The 20435-nt window shown below is 43.3% G+C and overlaps 1 protein-coding gene across 2 annotated transcripts; it reads left to right on the forward strand.

Moving 5' to 3' along the window:
* The first annotated feature begins 5298 nt into the window (after positions 1 to 5298).
* Positions 5299 to 17141, forward strand: MFAP5 (microfibril associated protein 5). Of its 2 annotated transcripts, XM_061417982.1 has the most exons (10): positions 5300 to 5443; positions 5908 to 5967; positions 7490 to 7525; positions 10445 to 10489; positions 10970 to 11002; positions 11408 to 11443; positions 12994 to 13023; positions 13922 to 14009; positions 14949 to 15022; positions 16706 to 17141. In XM_061417982.1, the coding sequence occupies exons 2-10, from the start codon at positions 5910 to 5912 to the stop codon at positions 16816 to 16818; spliced, it is 513 nt and encodes a 170-aa protein (XP_061273966.1). In that variant the 5' UTR covers positions 5300 to 5443; positions 5908 to 5909; the 3' UTR covers positions 16819 to 17141. The 2 variants fall into 2 exon arrangements, with proteins under 2 accessions (XP_061273967.1, XP_061273966.1); XM_061417983.1 differs by lacking the exon at positions 11408 to 11443 and having other exon boundaries at positions 5299 to 5443.
* The last annotated feature ends 3294 nt before the right edge of the window (positions 17142 to 20435 follow it).

The raw sequence follows: 20435 nt of genomic DNA on the forward strand, positions 1-20435 counted from the left end.
CCCACTCCAGTACTCTTGCCTGGAAAATCCTATGGACGGAGGAGCCTGGTAGGCTGCAGTCCATGGGGTCGCTGAGGGTCGGACACAACTGAGAGATTTCATTTTCACTTTTCACTTTCATGCATTGGAGAAGGAAATGGCAACCCACTCCAGTGTTCTTGCCTGGAGAATCCCAGGGATGGGGGAGCCTGGTGGGCTGCTGTCTATGGGGTTGCACAGAGTCGGACACGACTGAAGCGACTTAGCAGCAGCAGCAGTATTTCATAATAGTATAATTGTATTAATGTGATTTTATTACATACTATTTAGTTGGAATACAATAGTTTTATGATGCATTCTTATCTACTTAGCAGTTTAAAACATTTATTTTTCCCAAAGTTTCTGTTGGTGAGGAAGCCAAGCACAGCTTTATTGCGTACCTCTGGCTGAGGGCAGCTCACGAGGCTATAGTCAAGGTGTTGGCTGGGGCTGCAGTCTTCCAGGCCAACTGAGAGAAAATCCATTTCCAAGTTCATTCACACAACTCTTGGCCATGACCTTCTCTATAGAGTGACTCACAGCAGCAGCCGGCTTTGCTCAGGGAAAACAAGCAAGAGATCGAGAGAGCACCAGCCCTAAAAGCTGAAGTCTCTTTGTAATCTCCTCTGGGAAGATATAGTCCATTGCCTCTGCTGTTATCTTATTGGCTAGTAGTATACGTAGGGGTGAAGAACAGAACGTGGGGATCACCAAGGGCCATCCTGTAGGTGTCCTGGCTCATACCGTCTATTAAAATGCAAACATAAATGTGCTGTGTCCACTGATTTTACTAGCTGTTGCTATTTGAGAATAATTATATACACGAGAGTTCCTTGGTGGTCCAGTAGGTGAGAATCCGCTTGTCATATTGTAAACCAATTAGCCTCCAATAAGAAAAAGAATCCGCCTGCCAATGTAGGGCACACAGGTTTGATTCCTTGTACCGGGAAGGTTCTACAGTGCCACAGGGTGACTAGGCAGCTGCTCCGCAAGTACCGAGCCCTCGCCTAGAGCCCATACTCTGCAACAAAAGAAGCCACCGAAATGAGAAGCCCTCACACCACAATTAGAGAGTAGCCCAGCTCGCTGCAACTAGAGAAAGCCTGTGTGCAGCAACAAAGATGAAAAAATTAAATAAGAACACTGCGTTAAAAAAAAATTATACATTGAACTTTCCTGGATGTCTTTCATATTTTTGAATTCCAGACTTTGTTTTCATTTCTTTCCTGATGAGTAGAATGAGAAGATAGAGATTTCCTCTCAGTGAACAAGGTATTTGTCTTATTTTGTGTGTCTACAGCCAATTTTATCAGTTATTCAAATTTATTTGTTGTGAGTTCCATTTCAGGAAACCTGACAAGAGTTCTGAACCTGAATCAAGTATTTTGTGTTTGCACGATTGGTCGAGAGGAGCAGTGCAAGGCCCCCACACCTTCTGAAAATGATGAGACATAAGCACTCAGAAGTCACTGTTGATAAAAGTTACATATGTTTCACATGCACTAATTTCACAGCCCTTCTGCCAAAATCCCTTTATTTCTAGAATAACTGTTACCTGATTTCTGTACCTGTTTCCTCTAGCTCTAGTCCCCTCCCTTTGGATCAAAACATTGGTTAATTATTTTACTGGCTGAACTCCTGTATCCTCTCAAACTACTTTCTTTTCTAGAACTTTCCCCTCGACTTTTTTTTTTGCATTTAACTCAGTTTTTGAATGTTTATATCTCAAAATATTTCCAAGTCTTCATCTCAACTCAGATGAACAAATTTTGAGTTGCTCTGTGCTAATCATTATGTCAGCCAGAGCGGAGTAAGGACCTCTCAGTGTAATCAAGAAGACAGACACATAAAAGAATGTAATAAAGCCGATGCCACAACGATCAAAATAAAATGCAGAGGTAGCTCAGTAGAGGGAATAATTGACCTTTTTAAACAATTGTCTTTTATGTGGGCCATTTTTAAAAGTCTTTATTGAATCTGGTACAACATTGCTTCTGGTTTATGTTTTGGTTTTTTGGCCTCAAGACATGAGATCTTAGCTCTCAGACCAGGGATTGAACCGCACCCCCTGCATTGGAAGGTGAAGTCTTAACCACTGAACTGCCAGGGAAGTCCCTGGTTAACTCTTCAGAAGCAGAGGGGACCAGGAAGAGATTTCTGGGAAGACAAGCCTTGGGGCTGGGTTTTGATGTGCGTATAGGCATTTATTTTTGTGTTTCCCTGGTGGCTCAGATAGTAAAGAATCTGCTTGCAATGCAGGAGACCCAGGGTTGATCTCTAGGTCGGGAAGGTCCCCTGGAAAAGGAAATGGCAATCCACTCCAGTATTCTTGTCTGGAGAATTCCATGGACAGAGGTGCCTGGCAGGCTACAGTCCACGGGGTTGCAAAGAGTAGGACACAGCTAAGTGACTAACACTAACACTTTCACAGGCCTTTACTGGAGTTGGGAAAAGGATATTTTAGAAAGGAAGGAACGGAAAGTGCAAGGCATGGAGGTGTAAAGAGCAGAGTATTGGAGAGATGCATGGTTACTGAGACGAGGGAGGCTCTCCCTAGCCCAAGGTCTCAGAGGACATACGTTTGTTGGCTCTGAAGGCCTCCTCGGAGTCCATCTCTTAGTTTGGCCATTACCGCTTTATTGCTTCATTCTGCTACACAGAGCACTCCCCCACCCCTCATCCCCACCTCATATAACCCTCCTCCTTTCCTCTCCTCCCTTTTATGGGATCTGTGTGTGTTTAGGCCCTGGATTTAATTTAGTTGGATCATACCGCAGTAATAACGTTTCTGTACATTTGCCCAGAGGCCTTCAGCTAATGGGTGTATTCTTCACAGGCCAGTAAACAGATGAATAAACCAGCACACAGTCTTGCATCTCTGCCTCCCTTCTCGGTCTTCGCATTTTACCCATTGTCCACCAGTTGGAGACCCCTTTTGAAAAACTAGTATTTTCCTGGCTCTCTCAGACATGAGAATGCCTGCCTTAAGTCACTTCTGCACCTTCCAGTCAATTCCTTGGAGGCCTTTCCTGTGTCCTTGACCTGCAGCAGCTCCAGCTTGTATTGGATGAGTATACGGACTGCAGCTCAGGGAGGTCTCCCCTGGGTAGAGTCTCAGCTCACGTCTCTGGGTGGCCGTTGCTCATTCCTGGGCCACGGGTGCTGACTTTGACTTGATGTAATTATAATGATAACCACCAGAGAAAAGTAAATCTGAAGCTCTCTAAGGTCATGAATAAGAAATCAACCCAAGTACTTGCAAATAAATGACATCCTTGAAGGATCAGCAAGAATACAGGGTGGTTTCTGCTTTCACTAGTTCCCGCCTTCTTTCCAGCTTCCCCCCTCCCTTCCTTCTGAGGTCCCACTCGCTGCCTGCCTTCTCCCTCTGCTTGCTCTGAACATTCTGTCCCTGTTTTCTCAGCTCTAACTTCAGACTCCCCGCCCCCTGGGACCCCAGGAGAGCGCCCCCTCCTACTGCCTGGGGAGGTTTTCCGGAGATACAGTCTTACAGTCTCTGGCTGGGCCAGCAAGTTGAGGTCATTGCCGGCCCTGCCAAACGACTGGCCGGAGTTCAGTTCCTCCATCTGTCTGTGCTTCACGGAAAACATGAGTGTGTCTAGGCCCTCTATTGTGCGTCCTGCCTGAGTTCTGCTCTGCGTCTGCTTTCGTTCCTTCCCCACACCCACCACCCTGCCTTTCCTTGCTCTGGCTCTCCCCAGACATCTGTTTTGCAGCCTCTGCACTCTCGTTATGGAACAGATGGAAAAAGATCAAGTTTTGGACCAGGCTGGTGAGGAAGACTTGGGTTTGGCCCACAGATTTGTTCTGGGAACTAACCAGAACCCGTGTAGTTCAGAGATGGAGCAGGTACAGCTTCCAAAGAGAAACCACAGGTGCTATTTGCTTCTTTCTATGTCCGTAGCTCTTCCATCCTCAGGACCGCTTCCTTCCTTCCTTCCTCCCTTCTTCCCTTACATCATTAATTTTCTTCTTTCTTCTGGTCCGTAACACATTAATATTATCTGCTCTGTCTACCTGTGCTGGTGCTGGTGCTCAGTTGCTCAGTCATGTCCGACTCTTTGTGACCCCATGGATGCCCACCAGGATCTTATGTCCATGGGATTCTCCAGGCAAGAATACTGGAGTGGGTTGTCATTTCCTTCTCCAGGGGATCTTCCCAACCCAGGGATCAAACCTGAGCCTCTTACATTGGCAGGCAGATTCTTTACCACTGAGCCACCTGGGTCTACCTGGATGCTTCTCTAATTTAGCTGTTTAGGGAACGGAGTATAGAGTAAGGAGGCTAACAGATAACTTGAATTTGACACCCTGCTAGTGCACCTGAGGTCAACCATTTTTCAGATTTGCATTTCTGTCATTCAAGTTTATTCTTGCTGAAGTGGAAATGTTGTAATGGTCTAAGCATGAGAGTTTCTAGGAATAAGAGCAAAGACAAAGTTTTTATAGCTCCTGGATCAGAGAAAGTGTTATATACATATTATGTGATATGAGGGGAAATAAAGCAAGCAGAATGAACTTGGCTCCCAATTTTCATTGGCCTTCTGATGGCATTTTTGTCCTCAAAGGCAAGAAACCAAGATTTTTAACATAAGCTTAAACAAAACCAAAAGACAGCCTAAGGCTGGCGTCTTCTCTCATGAAGCTCCTCCACATTACAAAAGGATGAGGGTCCTATATTCCTTAACTTTCCCTAACCCTAAGACAGCCAGCCCTTCTCCTGGACAAAACTCGTGTGGTGTCTGTTTGCTTGGATGTGGCAATAAATGAGATTATGGGGGTGGGCGGGGGGAGGCTAAATGTGTGGGTCAAGAAGAGGAAAAGAAAAAAGAGAGACACAAAGAAACAAAGACATTTGGGGCAGTAGAATTCTAAGAAGACAAAAGTGAGAAAGGGGGTTGGGAGAATGATTCAAATATGGAAGATAGCCAGAGACACAGAAACGGATTCAGCGGGTTTGTTTTTTTTCTTTCTCTTTAGGTAAAAAGTAACCCAAGGACAAAGTGAGACTGGGGCCAGATGGTGGTTCATGGAAGAAAGGCATATATGAGCTTGAGCCAACCCGTCAAGGCAGCAGCACCATCTCTCATCAGTGTGATCATAACCTTTGGAACGAGGGTGTGAGTGATTGCAAAGCCCCATCGCCCTTATCCTCCCCGCATCATAGTAGCACTGAATCAGACTCCTCTAGCCTGGCTTTCCCCCTCCCGCCCTCCCTCCCTCCCTCTCTCTCTCTCTCTTCCTTGCTCTCCCTCATCTCATTGTTTCAGAGTAGGCCAAATTCGAAGTCCTTTCCAGGGAGTGGCCCTGTTCATCTTACACCCCAGCCAAAGTGGAACAGAGAAGGAGAGAGACACATTCAACAACCAAAGGGCTCGGTGGAAAGAGCAGAGAACCATCAACAGTGAGTGGCTTGGATTGTCTAAAACCCTAAATAGACAGAGGGAGGGGGGGGGGTGTGTGTGTGTGTTAAAGGGCTGGAAGCAGGCAATGGAGAATGTCACTGATTTAGACATCCCAATTATCCATGGAATTCAAATGAGGAGAAACTTAGATGAGCAGATATTATTTTTTTTTAAAAGTAACAGATATAAAAACAAAAGTTTAGATACTAGGGTTTAAAGAGGCCATGGGGTGGATGGGGATTCCATCAGTATAAAATTTCCTGAATTGCTGGGAAAGAAGGGGTGAGAATAATGGCAAATGATCACAGAAGAGAGTTTGAAGAAGTGTTGGAAGAAAAGAGAGGAAGGGTCTGAGACTTATGGGGGACCAGGAAAGACCTTGGAAAGCAAGGCGTCCTATAGATATGCTTGCCTGGAGCGGAAGTGCTGATCACAGTCTCCACTCTCCCCACTCACCTGTCAGACATGGCGTTCTTCGGACCCAAAGTGCTCCTGCTTCTCACCGCCCTCATCATGTCCTCTGGTGAGTCCCTACCTTTTTTTCTTTTCTCCCTAAAATGTCAGCTCCTCTAGGTGGGTGGAGGTGTATGTTAGAGGGAGGATGGAAGGAGGCTGAAGGGGAATGGGAGGAGAGATGCTTGCTATTTAATTCTAGAATTTCCCATTAAAGAGAAGTAAAAGAACACGGGGAGTTCCTTGGCAGTCCCCTGGTTAGGACTCTGCACTCTCATTGCCAAGGGCCTAGGTTCAATTCCTGGCTGGGGAACTAAGGTTTTGTAAGCCTTGCAGCATGACCAAAAAATGAGAGAGAGAAAAGAAAAGACTTTGCGATTAGAGGGATGTGATTGGAGATGACCTCAGATCTGGGGGAAGGCAGGCAGCCTGAGAGTTATGAAATTAAAGCAAAACTAAGATACACACAAATGCATATTAACCAAGAGGGCCACTCTCATAAATGTACAAACAGGGAAACAAATACCAAAGGAGGAAATTCCATGGTGGCCCAGTGGTTGGGACACAGTGCTTTCACTGCCATGGCCCAGGTTCAAGCCCTGGTCAGGAAACTAAGATCCCAGCAACTCCCCGCACCCCCGCCCCCGCCACCGAAAAAAGAAAGCAAAAGGAGAAGCTGATGTATACAACTGTGTACACAGACATAAGGACCTCCTCACAAGAAACTCAAGTTTAAACCATGAAGAAGGGGTTTCCCTGGTGGCTCAGTGGTAAAGAATCTGCCTGCCCTGAAATGCAGGAGCCATAGGAGATAAAAGTTCAATCCCTGGGTCTGGAAGATCCCCTGGAGGAGGGCATGGCAATCCACTCCAGTATTCTTGCCTGGAGAATCCCATGGACAGAGGAGCCTTACGGGCTACAGTCCATAGGGTCACAAAGAGTCAGACTGAGTGACTGAGCACACACCACATCTTAAAACTGTGAAGGAAAACAGTGGGGATATATTAACCTAACAAACACAAGCACCAGACTCACACAAGCAGATTCACGCGCACACAGAAAATGTTGCCGCCTCTATAGGCAAAAGGAAAATGATCTTCATAGATTGTACAGAATTGAACTAGACGACTGGCCACTCTGTGAACCTTGGACTTTCCAGAAAAAAAAAAAAAATCTTACTCTTTTTTCTTTTTTTCTTTCTTATTCTGCCCAACACAGACTGTGAGATAATCATTTGGGGTCTTTTTCAGTAGCGTAGCTGGAGGGGCTGGCTGTGGGGACGGAAGGACAGGCCATCAGGAAGGACTGCTGCCTTGAGGGTGGACAGGACCCCACCCCTTCTGGACAGACTGAGAACAAGAGGCCTCCTGAGTCAGGGCTCCCCTTTGTGCTCAGCAGTCTCCTGTCTTTGAGTGCTTCCAGGTCTGTGTGTAATACTAACAGTCTGCCTCTTTCTATATGGAGCTGTAACAGAAATAAAACATGGCAAGATAAAGTACAGCAATTTTCCCATCATTTTCTGGTTCATCTCAGAAAAGCTTTATGAGGTATAGAGCTGGACGCATTCACATACTTCTCCTTCCTTTGTGCAGGCCGGACACCCCTAGGGGTCAGCGGACAGCGAGGAGGTAAGTGATCCCATGGATCTGGGCTCTGTTGGGGTTCTTATCAGGACAATGGAACCAAATGGTCAGAGTTCCAAGAATTTGTCATACCATACAGAGATGAAGTGCCCAGGTGTGTAAAATAATAGAATTGAATTCAACAATCCTGTCATCCCATTCATAAAACTTTCTCATTCACTACTGAAATAACTTCACTCAAATCTCTATGTCCTTCTCATTTCCACACCCTCGGATAACGCCTGCTACTCCTAACAGGATTTTCCTATCTATGTAAGAGTGGAAAAACTAAAATGCAGACAGAAAAAGAAGTCTTCCCAGTCCTATAGAGAAATTGTGGCTCAATGAGACAGAATCCATAAGTTTTGGCTTCCAAAGGTCCGCTTCCTTCAGCTCGATTCAATATCTGCAGTTGCCTCTTGGCATCAACATAATTATAATTTCTCTTGCTTTTCCCAACCCTTGAGAGCTCTACAGTATATAACCCTTTAATGAGTCGAAAGATCTAATGAGTAGGTCACAACTGGTGCTTTTAATGAGTTAAGATAGACTAAAATAAAAACAGAGTACCCTGGGGACTTCCTGGTGGTCCACTGGCTAAGACTCCATGGTTCCAATGCAGGGGGGCCCAGGTTTGATCCCTGGTCAGGGAACCAAAACCCCCATGCCACAACTAAGATCCTAAGAGCCTCAACTAAGACCTTGCACAGCCTAAATAAATATTTCTTAGAAGATAAATAGAGTACACTGCAAGTAGATGACAGAAGTATTTTTACTCTTCTTTCAGTTTTATATGTGTATACTGGCTCACAATATAATTTCTTACTGTGCATCTTGGTAGAAAAAATAAAAATACAGAAAACCCTTTGCTCTTTTCTGGTCTGAATCCTTACATTTTTGAACCCAGATTTTATTTCAGCCCTGTGCTGTGCTGTGCTCAGATGCTCAGTCGTGCCTGACTCTGTGTGACCCTATGGACTGTAGCCCGCCAGGCTCCTCTGTCCATTGGATTTCCCACGCAAGAATACTGGAGTGGGCATCCATTCCCTCTTCCAAGGGATCTTCCCAACCCAGGGATCGAACCCATGTTTCCTGCATTTCAGGCAGATTCTCTGTCACTAGAGCCACCTGGGAAGTCCCAGCACTAGCACAACTACAAATCCAAATTCCTTTCTTTGGGCTGGTTAAGGTCCAGTCCTATTTTATGACTTTGTGATGCTTGTTGAGCAGAAATATTGTAAGAGCTGATGAAAATGTCTCCATAAGATTCCTTCTCAGAAAACATTCATAAGTCCTTAATAAAGCTTTTATGGAGGTAGCTCATGGAAAAGGTGGGTAAACTGAGGGATATACAGAAAACTAGTACTGTGCCTGAAATTCTAAAAACACAGCTAGGATATTCTCAAACCCTTTGTTCACCCACTGCTTCCTCTATTTCTGTGAGTGGTTGGACTGGAATGTAGCTGGAGAGAAATGGAAACAGGACAGGAATTGGCTACACCCCGGAGAAAATCCACTCCCTTCTTACAGCCTCTGGAATGAATCGGGTCAGTGGTTTTTCATTTATCCTGTGGGACTGGAGCAAACTTGAATTCCTTTTTATCAAAATCTGCTCGGAAAGAAGAAAGCTTATGTTAAAAAGTGTTAAAAAAGATGTTAAAAAGGTTCCTGTCCCATCTGATGCCTTTCTATCTGGAATTTTTTTCTAAAAGATGAGTGAGGAATAAGCAGGGGAAATTCCTTTACAATGTTTTGTGTTTTGCTTCTAGTACAAGGATCAGTAACTCTGATATGCTTTATAAAAATGCTATTCTCACCAGATTGTAAATCTGACACTTGCATGCAGACCTCAAGGCAAAGTATTATGCGGATTTGCTGACCTCTAGTGGGTAAAACCGATAATGACTATAAGCCTTTTACAGTGAAGGTTCATTACAGATGGGAGGTTTGTTAAACGTCTAGTTCTTCACACTGCTTTTTTGTGTTGCTTATTAAAACAGAGACTATTTGTTTTAGGAGTTGCTGTTATGTACAGTTTCAGATAAAGTTTTCTGAATTTATCCAAATATCTTCCATCTTAAGACCTGGACCATTTTTTACTTCTTTTGTCTTTACTTTCCAAGGGTCAAGAGCAAAGCATCTCCCCTCCTCTCCCCTCTTTCTACCTCACTTGTCACTGTGAGCATCAGAAAACGACCAATGTAACCTCTTATGAACTCTGTGTAGAGAGTATCATCAGATATCCAAAAATATCAAAATCACGAATGTCAAAAATCACAGTCTGGGGATTTCCCTGGTGATCCAGTGGTTAAGATCCTGCACTTCCGTTTCAGGGGGTGCCAGTTCAATCCCTAGTCGGGGAACTAAGATCCCACATGCCCAGTAGCACAGTCAAAAGATTTTTTTAAAAAATCACAGTCTTTTTGAGAAAGACAATTTTCATTTAAATAAGTATCACAAAGAGGTCATCAGCCCATCAACAAGCTCTATGACCTTGGATGAGTTATTTATTCTGCTGATGCTCAGTTTTGCCATCTGTAAAGCAAGCCCATAGTAATCCCTAACTAGCTGTATCAGTTATTATCTGTTAGGATGAAGTCATTCTTGCAGTCCAATGCTGAACCAAAGTTTAATCAGTAGACTATCTGATGGCCACGTAGTTCATTCATTCCTCTAAATAAGAACAATGGGAAAGGGACAGTCTAGGGTTAGGATTGTATGAGTATATTCATGGGAGTAGGAAAAGTGTGACATTTGTTTGGGTTACAGGGGAAAGGACTTTGGTTGGGAAACAAAGAAAAATCCTTTTAGGATCTTACTACATGATGGCTTCTGTGCTTGACAATTTCACTTCTTGGGAGTGCAGGGGTGGGGGATGAGGGGAAGAGAATGCTCAGAAAGTGTTTTCTGATTGTTTTTATGCAGATGATGTGACCACAGTGACTTCAGAAACATTCACAGAAGATCCTAGTAAGATATTCTTTTATTTCCTTGCTCTCACACTGTGGCTAGAAGGATTCAGGATGATGTCTGTATAAAGTAAGAGGAAGACTATTAAAGAGTTTCAGGGACGTCCCTGGTAGTCCAGTAGCTAAGACTCTACGCTCCCAATGCAGGGTGCCCAAGTTCTGTCCCTGCTCAGAGAACTAGATCCCTCATGCTGCAACTAAGACCTGGCACAGCCAAATAAATAAATATATTTAAAAAGAGAGAGAGACAAATTCAGAGCCCTGTTGTCTATGTTAGATGCCACCAAGGCTATAAACATGCCCAATCTTTTTGCCGCTTCCTTTTCCTTCTGTGATAGTCCCTTATATTTCTCCCCAAGAGTCCGCATTCTTTCGCTTCAATCTTGCCTCCTTTTAGATCATCGTGTCTCACCCTGTTTTTCCCTTTGCTGTTTTTCCTGCTTGCATTTTTCCATTCCCTGCATCTATCGTATTTTTACAGATCTGGTGAATGATCCTGCTACAGATGAAACAGGTAGGTTTCACTCCAGCTCTTAAAAATGGCACGTTTCATGTTAATAGTCACAGTATTTATTCTAGCTCTTGAATTATTCTTATAATTTTTATCACTGGGAAGGGGATGAAAGAAAAGATGCTCCTGGCCCCCTAAAAAAGAGGAAGCAAAGTGGATTCATTAAAAAAAAAAAAAAAAAAAGTGGATTCATAGCTTTAAAAAACATACATAAAGGCTTCCAATGTCAACAGGCCAAATAATGCTCAAAAAAATTATCTTCAATGAACTCTCTTCCCCTGGACACAATATAAAAAACCCAGCCATTGCCTCAGCTTTTTCCTGTTACCCACATTCTCCCTCCTGCACTCTGCCTTCCCCTTTGTCAAACCGGAGCCCTTCTCACATCACTGTTTTGTGCCTTTTCAGTTCTGGCTGATATCCAGCCTTCCACCGATGACCTGGGTGAGTTCAGATCTGGGACCTCAGGGCCACGGGGGCTGTTCTGGGCTTCCCACAATACCCATGATGGAAGACAGTACAGCTGGTGAAGAACCCTAAATAGGACTACATGTTAGGCAGAGCATTTGTCCAACAGTTTAATTTAAATTAATGACATGTTTGAGCCCCTAACAAGCAAGAACTGTGGTTTGATACATAAACTGCCAAGGTTCGATTTTCCTCTCCAAGTTTCCAAGATTGAATGGGTAAAGGTAAAGGTGAACAAAACTGATTTTCTTCTAAACATCTTTTGTCTAACAGATGAGATAAGACAATGGAATGGATAATTTTATTCAGTTTCACCAAACATATATAATCAAGGAAAAGAAGCTGTGAAATCTCAGAGTCCTTGATTATATTCAGTGTTGAGAGTTAAGAAAGGCTTTTCTGAAGGGCACATTGACTAGGTTGATTCCTGGAAAACAAATAGAAGTGAATTAAATGAATGGAAAGGCGAAGAGCTTTCAGGTAAACAATGTGGGCTAAGGCTTAGGATGGAAATGAAAACCAGCCAGAGAACAGTTCATGCAAAGGAAAGTTCTAAGCAGATTATTGAATTGGAAAGCCAGCAAGAACACTGCTGCCTAGTCCCAATAAAATATGATGTCCTGAATTATTTTGTTAGAGGTTTGGGAGAGAAATGAGCTGTCAGGGAGCAGAGACTGTTGAGAGGAAGTCCAGTTTTCTATTAGATAGATGGTAGCTATTGGGTGGATGGTAGCACCATTCACTGAACATTTTGAATTGGTGAAGGGAAAGAAGGCAGTTTGAGACATGGAAGGGTCTTTAAAAAAAAAAAAAAATCCATGAGCTCTTCCACAAAATGGCAGTTGAATTTGTAGACCTGGAGCTTTTTAGAAGAAAGTTCTGAGCTAGACATAGAAGTTTGAGAATTCTCAGCGTATAAACCTGTGATTGAAACCACGGGAGCCTGGGTTCGATCCCTGGTAGGGGAAGTAGATCCCATATGCCACAGCTAAGAGTCCGCATGCCCCAGTGAAGATCCTGCATGCTGCAGCTACGAACCAGTGCAGTGGAAACAAAGAAATCGGGGATAGATGAGATCACCCAGCTAACATTCTTCCTATAGTATCCTATTAGCAACCCTTCTGATAACATTTTACAGCTAACTCCCGTGGTTAGTCCATTTCTTCAAGATGCATCTTACTCCTTGACTTACTCTCCATTCTACAAACTCAGCCAGTATTTAACTTGCCCCTAGGTTAGGACTGGGGCTTCCCTGGTGGCTCAGGGGTAAAGAAACCACCTTCAATGCAGGAAATGCCGGTTCGATCGCTGAGTCGGGAAGATCCTCTGGAGAAGGAAATGGCAACCCACTCCAGTATTCTTTCCCGGAAAATCCCATGGACAGAGAGCTTGGTGGGCTACAGTCCACAGGGTTACAAAGAGTCGGACATGACTGAGCACACACGTGGGTCTCAAGTAAGGCATGACAGTTACAGGGCAGTGACTTCTAGAACCAGTAATAACTGAATAAAATTTCCTCCTTTCAGCCTCACTTAACGACAAAAATACCACCACAGGTATGATTGTCTTTTGCCTGTCTTTTTCTTAAGCTTTTTTTTTTTTCTTCCTGAAGATTCCTAATCTCCTTGTTCTTGGAAGAATACTTGGTACATCTTCTAGTTTTATTTCCAATTCTTTTTCAAAGAATATTTGTAGTCTTCATATCCCTCCCACCCTACCTCAGTGTCTATGAGTTCCTGTTCTAAAGGTCATGGGGAAAAGATGGGATCACTACTGCATGGTCCCAGAACAGTCCTCTCCATAAGTAACTTTGAACATCATCTGTTTGTTAGTGGGTCAGGAAGTGACCTCAAGGACTTAGCATTACTGTAGATGTCATGCTTTCTCTAACATACTGGTAATTCTGATGTGCAGCTAGGGTTAAAAACCACCAACAGAGAAATAGTGACCCACTTTAGAATTCAAATTCTCCAGAATATGACTGTTAGCATTTCATCTTTCATGTTGCCACCTGTCTAACCCTAGAAGGACTTTTTCCTAGAAGAACCCACAGGGACTATTTTATTCTCTTTCCTTTCAGGTAGGGAAGCACCTAAATTTCATTGTTTAGCCAACATCTATTATTGCTTTGTGGACTTCCCTGGTGGCTCAGCTGGTCAAGAATCAGCCTGCAATGCAGAAGACCTGGGTTCAACGTCGTGAAGATCCCCTGGAGGAGGGCATGGCAACCCACTCCAGTATTCTTGCCTGGAGAATCCCATGGACAGAGGAGCCTAGAGGGCTACAGTCCATGGGGTCACAAAGAGATGGACATTATTGCTTTGTATTGGTTACAGGAAGAACATACCCCAGCTTACAGTGATCCTCTGTAGAGACTACTCTGTAGGTTTTCCCAGCTCTCTCTCTCCTCCTCCATTCCTCTAACCATGTGTTTTTTATGGTGGGTATATTCAGAGTGCCGGGATGAGAAATTTGCCTGCACAAGACTCTACTCCGTGCATCGGCCAATCAAGCAATGCCTCCATCAGATATGCTTCACCAGGTAAAGGGTCCCATATCACCCAGAGAGCCACCCATGATAGCGCTTTCATGTCAGTAACCATTTAATGAGCACCTGCTCTGGAATTTCAGCTTCTAAGGGGGCAGAAGTTTTAAGCATCACCCTTTAAGCTATTCCGAAGGTGCCAATTAGAACCTAGAGTCTGCACAGACTTAAAGAATGAACTTACGGTTGCTGAGGAAGGATGCAAGTGAGGAATAGTTAGGGAGTTTGGAATGGACATGTACACATTGCTGTATTTAAAATGGAGAACCAACAAGGACCTAAGGTATAGCACAGGGAACTCTGCTCAGTGTCATGGAGGAGAATGGATACAGGTATATTATGGTTGAGTCTCCTTGCTGTTCACCTGAAACTATCACAAAATTATTAATCAGCTCTACCCCAAGACAAAATAAAAAGCTTTTTAAAAAATAAAAATACTTTAAAAAAAAGCAAATAGACTTAAGACCTGAGAAATAAGTAATGGGAAGTGTATTATGATAGAAGGAAAAAACAACCTTGAGTCTGGATTGAGGCACACGGAACAGCTTAACTAACAAATGTAGATGCTGAAGGCAAGGACGGTGAGTACTAGAGGAAGGATGGTCATGAGGGAAACACTGGTTTATCAAATTCATCACATCCGAGAAATAAGCTGGAGCTGAAGATGCAAGTGTGAAGGTAGAAAATAATAGGGAGTAGTGTGGGAAGTATTAGAGCTTGAGTCTAGGTGGAATGTGCAAAGTTGTAACTAACAAGCGTGATTGATACCATTCTATCTTCTACACTACTTGAAGGGGTGGGAGTGGGAAGTCTGAAATACTTAAGGAAATCCAAGTATTTCCAGGAGTTGAAAGAGGCATCTCAGGCAGAGGCTAGTTCTCCCTCTCAATGCTTTTTCCATATCCTTCTTGCACCATGACATTGGATCTATGGCAGTTCACGGCGTATGTACGTCATCAACAATGAGATCTGCTCCCGTCTTGTCTGTAAAGAACACGAAGCTATGAAAGGTAAGACTAGCTTTGATGGGGAGGAACAATAATGAGAACAACTGATAACTGGGGCAAGGTGCTAAAAGATCCAAGATGTGGCTGTGGAGGAGGAGCTTTAGGCTGCTCTCCGACTTCCATCAGTTCCTGCTCCACCTAGTTACCCCAATAAACAATATAAAGAAAGCACCATGTTTGGTATATTCATAACCCTCAAAGCTGCTGTACAGCACAGGAAGTTCAGCTCTGTGTTCTGTAATGACCTAGATGGGTAGAATGAGAGGAGGAGGGAGGGAGGCTGAAGAGGGAGGGGATATATGAATGCATATAGGGCTTCCCTGGTGGCTCAGCCATGAAGAACCCATCTGCCAATGCAGAGGATTCGGGTTTGATCCCTAGGTTGGGAAGATCCCCTGGAGAAGGAAATGGTAACCCACTCCAGTATTCTCACTTGGGAAATCCCATGGAGAGAGTAGCCTGGCAGGCTACTCAGTTAGACATGACTGAGCAAGTAAATAACACATAGCTGATTCACTTTGTCATACAGCAGAAACACAGCATCATAAAGCAATTATCTTCCATTATTAACATTAAAAAATTGATAACCCTTAAGAAAGCACCGCTAAATCCCTTTCCAACTAGACAGAAATCCCTAACTTCTCTTATGTATAGATAGTGCTTCGGATGCTCTGCTACTTTGAAGATCATTCACCAGAGATAAAAAGCCAAGTCCACTATTACAAATAACAATCTCAAAAAAAAAAAAAACAAAACAATCTCTACTAGTCCTGCAGCCATGTTCATAAGCCCAGGTGGGGAAAAAGCCACTAATTTAGAGACTATAACATTTGGATACATGAAAAGTCACTTGGACATTGGCTGAACACCAGCTACCTTTACAGTAGTCTACCAATTCCAAGAATAATTTCCCTTGCTTATTGTGAAATTTTAGAGGTAGAGCAAAGTAGAAAGATTTTATTAAAAAAAAAAAAATTACAAGAGTCCAGATGTGTGGTTAGACACTATGTATGGTGTGAAAACACTATTTCTCACCTTCCCCTGGCCCAGCCCCAGATGATGGCTGCCGTCGTCAAAGTCACCACATGCAAAAGCCACTCTGACTCAGCTGCCGGCCTTGCACCAACCCCCTCTGAGTAAGAGCTGTACTTAACTTCGCAGAAGGAAACTTACCCCTTGCCTTCATTGGCTCTGCAAGCCACCTGCAAGGGAAGCACCTTGACACTGAGGATGAGTATCTGGGACTCGAGGCACTTTCAAGTGTCTCAGGGGACTTGCTAAAGTTAGCCATTTGCACACAGTAAACACTTTTGAATGACTGGACCTTATTTTTTTTTCCCTGCTGTTTAATAAGTCCACAATTAGAAGAATTGGAAGCAAGGTGTGAATAAGAACTGACCACCTGTGCTCAGTTCTTTTGCATCCAGTCTTTCATTTTCAACTACATTCTTGAAGCAGGTATTTCAATGCTTGTTTTGCAGAAAAGGATGGTGAGGTTCAGAAAAGACTCTTTCTGGTAGGGAGTAAATAACCATTAAGTTACAGATCCTAGGTTCTAACCCTGATCTATTTCTCTTCAACCCTTTCACTGCACCACCCTGCAGTCTCCTCTTTCTTCTTCTCTTTTCTTGGAGCCCTGGCCACCTTCCTACATTCTCATCTCAACATGCTCTGCTTCTCTTCTAGATGAACTCTGCCGTCAGAAGGCTGGTCTGCCCCCAAGGCGACTCCGACGCTCCAACTACTTCCGCCTTCCTCCCTGTGATAATGTGAATTTGCAGGGACCCAGTGGTCTGTGATCAACAAGGAAGAGGAAGCAAAGAATGTGTGGGTGGGAGGGAACTCCTTGTCCAACCATTGTCAGCTAACCCATAGACATGAGTAGTTCTTAAATCAATCCCTTTGCAATGTCTAGCTTTTGCCCCTACTTCTTCAGTTTTTTTTTTACCCACTTTGTCATTTTTCAGTACATAACATATAGTTTTTGTAGTATTGCATGATTTTGCTGCTTTTCCATATCATAGACCTGGTAGATAAATGATTAACGTGTCACTTAGATAGAAACATTCTATGTACAATGTCAAGAGAAAATAAACTTGAATAAAATTATTAAAAATATTAACTACTGAATCTGTTTGAGATAGATCTTAGGGGGGAAGATGCTATCACTATCAATCTCAATTGACTACAGAACGTCAATATTTTACATTCAAGCATTTCCTAGATTAACTCCCCATTCACTTACGTGGTCCTCTTTATTCCTACTATTTTGCTGGACTGTCCTAACTTTTGCCTGGTATGTCCTCTTTATGTTGTTCAGTCACTCAGTTACACCCATGGACTGCAGCACACCATGCTTCCCTGTCCTTCACTATCTCCTAGAGTTTGCTCAAACTCATGTCCATCAAGTCAGTGATGCCATCCAACCATCTCATCCTCTGTTGTCCCCTTCTCCTCCTGCCTTCAATCCTTCCCAGCAACAGGGTTTTTTTCCAATGAGTCGACTCTTTGCATCAGGTGGCCAAAGTGTTGGAGCTTCAGCTTCAGCATCAGTCCTTCCAATTGAATATTCAGGGTTGATTTCCTTTAGGATTGACTGGTTTGATCTCCTTGCAGTCCAGGGGACTCTCAGTCTTCTCCAGCACCACAGTTAGAAAGCATCAATTCTTTGGGGCTCAGCCTTCTTCATACGCTCTCTTTATGAGAAGGATTATGGTAATTTTGTAGTTCTAGAAAGTACTCCAGAAACAAGAATTATTCAGTCCTACTATAAAGACCCAAAGTGTTGTCTTCTGCTAAGCTCAGAAGCTGAGGCTAGAGAGAGGAGTACACCAGGTATAAAGGTATCCAGTTTTTCATGCGGTCAGTTATTCAATCACCAAGCAGAGCTAGAAAGTCTTATGTAGTTATTCTTTGCAGTAGTAATGGGGTTAGCGCACCTCCACCTCCACCTCCACAAGTTAATCAGACAGCTTAACATGAAATCAGATCATTGCTCTGAAGTTTCTGGAGCTGTTGCTACTTCTTTTATCCTCATCACCATAATCTAGAGATTATCATGCAGATGGATTCAGGAATAATCTGATTAGGGGCCAAAGAAGGGAATTCAGACCTGAATTTTAATAGGCAAGTACAAAGTATACTCTATGGTTTACAGAGAAGAGTAAAAGAAACACAATATTCAGACAACCTGAATTCTTATCCTGGCTCTGGCAGGAACCAGGTAAACTCAGATCAGTCAGTTTCCCTCAATATTAAGCCCTGGTTTAATTGCCCCATCTTTAATATGGAAGAAATTTATGTTTATTCAGAGGTTTCTTTTCATTCAACAATGAGGTTTAAATGCATTGTTCATATTGCTTGAAGCCTAAATGCAGTCTAATTCACAACTATCATGTCTGCTTTAAAAGAAGAGAAATACTCTATATTAGGACAACAGTCCACAACGTCATAGAACAAAACCATATTATGAGTGACACATTAAACATCATGGATGCTTTCATCGAGATAACGCAGAACCTTTCCAAAAAGCCAGTGGAATTCAAACAGAAACGAGGGGACTTTGAGACAGTTCTTTGTGGCAGAAGTCCACTTGGTAAGGGTTGGATTCCTTCCATTTTGCAGAAAAACTACCAATATGAGGACTAGATTCTTGCTGTCAAGAAGCATTTCCTTCTCCAGAGTATCTTCCCGACCCAGGGATCAAACCCAGGTCTCCCGCATTGTAAGCAAGATGCAAGACACTTTACCATCTGAGCCACCAGGGAAGTCTGAGTCACCAGGAAAGTCTGTTAAGAAGCAGCTTAGTTTAATAGGATTCGCATAACTGATTAAAGAGAAATACTAGGAAAAAACCCTTGAAGCATGGAATCCTTGCCTCAGTCCCTCAAAACAGATGTACTTGTATACAGACAGAGTCCATGGATATTGTAGCCAAAGGAGAGAGGTTTCAGAAGGCACCGCGTTTCTGAGAACCATTTAAGAGCCTCTTCATGAAACTGACCCTTACTGCACATTGACTGAGAGGGGGCATTCCCACCAGAAAGCACCCCAATCCCATTATTGTATATATTGCAAATTAGACTTTCAAAATAAAACTTTTTCCAACTTCCTTCTCAGAGGACAGTGATCTCCTTTGGTCTATTTTTCTTTTCTATGTTTAGAAAGAAGACCTAAACTTGGGCTTTTATCTCCCTTTGAAAGCTGAGTAGCAGCATCGCTCACATATCTTTGTTCTGCTCTTCTCCATCTTTGCCTCCTTCCTTGACCACTGGTTCCCCAACATTACAAACTTGTTTACTCTCCCCCCAGATATGGCCCACTCCTCTCTTCTCCAGAAAGTTCTTTCTTTTCTGTCCCCTTTGGTCTTACGGGATGCAGTTTCATGTTTCACCCTTCCTTTTCTTTTGCATCAAATTCCTGTGCTTTGCCGTTTCTCGCTATTCTGATGTTCTCTGCTTTTGTCTTCTTCTCCAAGTGGAAAGCAACGCTTCTAACTCACTTTTCATCCTAGCTTTCCTCCCCCTTACAAAGGCTTGTTTTCTCTCATAACTTTGCTCTAAGAACAGTCCCAGGGCAGTTTCGGGAGGTTAGTTTTGGTTCCAGTTTTCTTTCCCTCTGTCCTCTCTTCCCCATTTACAAAATTCCATCCACCTTTTTGGTACAGCCAGGACAGTGTGGAGGTTCCTTAAAAAACTAAAAATAGAACTACCATATGATCCAGCCATCGTACTACTGGGCATAATCCAGGGAAAACCATAATGCAAAAAGATATATGCATCCTAATGTTCATTTCAGCACTATTTAAAATAGCCAGGATATGGAAGGCCCTAAATGCCCATCCAACAGAGGAATGGACAAAGATGTGGTGCATATATACAATGGAATATCACTGGGCCATTAAAAAGGATGGTGCCATTTGCAGCGATACGGATGGACCTAGAGATTGCCCTGCTAAGTGAAGTAAGTCAGAGAGAGGAGCAATATGGTATGACATCCCTTATATGTGGAATCCAAAAAGAATGGTACAAATGAACTTACAAAATGGAAACAGACTCAGAGAACAAACCTGTGCTTGCCAGGGGCAAGGATTGGGGAAAGAAATAGGGCGTTTGGGATGGACATGTACATCATACATATAGATGGACATATACTGCTATATTTAAAATGGATCACCAACAAGGACCTACTCTACAGCACAGGGAACTCTGCTCAATGTTATTTGGCCACCTGGATGGGAGAGGAGTTTAGGAGAGAATGGATACATGTATATGTATGGAGAAGGCAATGGCACCCCACTCCAGTACTTTTGCCTGGAAAATCCCATGGGCGGAGGAGCCTAGTAGGCTGTAGTCCATGGGGTCACTAAGAGTTGGACACGACTGAGTGACTTCCCTTTCACTTTTCACTTTCATGC

Source organism: Bos javanicus, chromosome 5, assembly GCF_032452875.1.
Source record: "Bos javanicus breed banteng chromosome 5, ARS-OSU_banteng_1.0, whole genome shotgun sequence".
NCBI lineage: Eukaryota > Metazoa > Chordata > Mammalia > Artiodactyla > Bovidae > Bos > Bos javanicus.

What these genes read in the sequence shown, in the direction of transcription:
- MFAP5 (XM_061417982.1), top strand. Translation starts at nt 5,910, where the DNA reads ATGGCGTTCTTCGGACCCAAAGTGCTCCTGCTTCTCACCGCCCTCATC. An exon ending in GGTCAGCGGACAGCGAGGAG is followed by an intron (nt 7,526 to 10,444) that starts GTAAGTGATCCC and finishes GTTTTTATGCAG; the next exon opens with ATGATGTGACCACAGTGACT. An exon ending in CATCAGATATGCTTCACCAG is followed by an intron (nt 14,010 to 14,948) that starts GTAAAGGGTCCC and finishes GATCTATGGCAG; the next exon opens with TTCACGGCGTATGTACGTCA.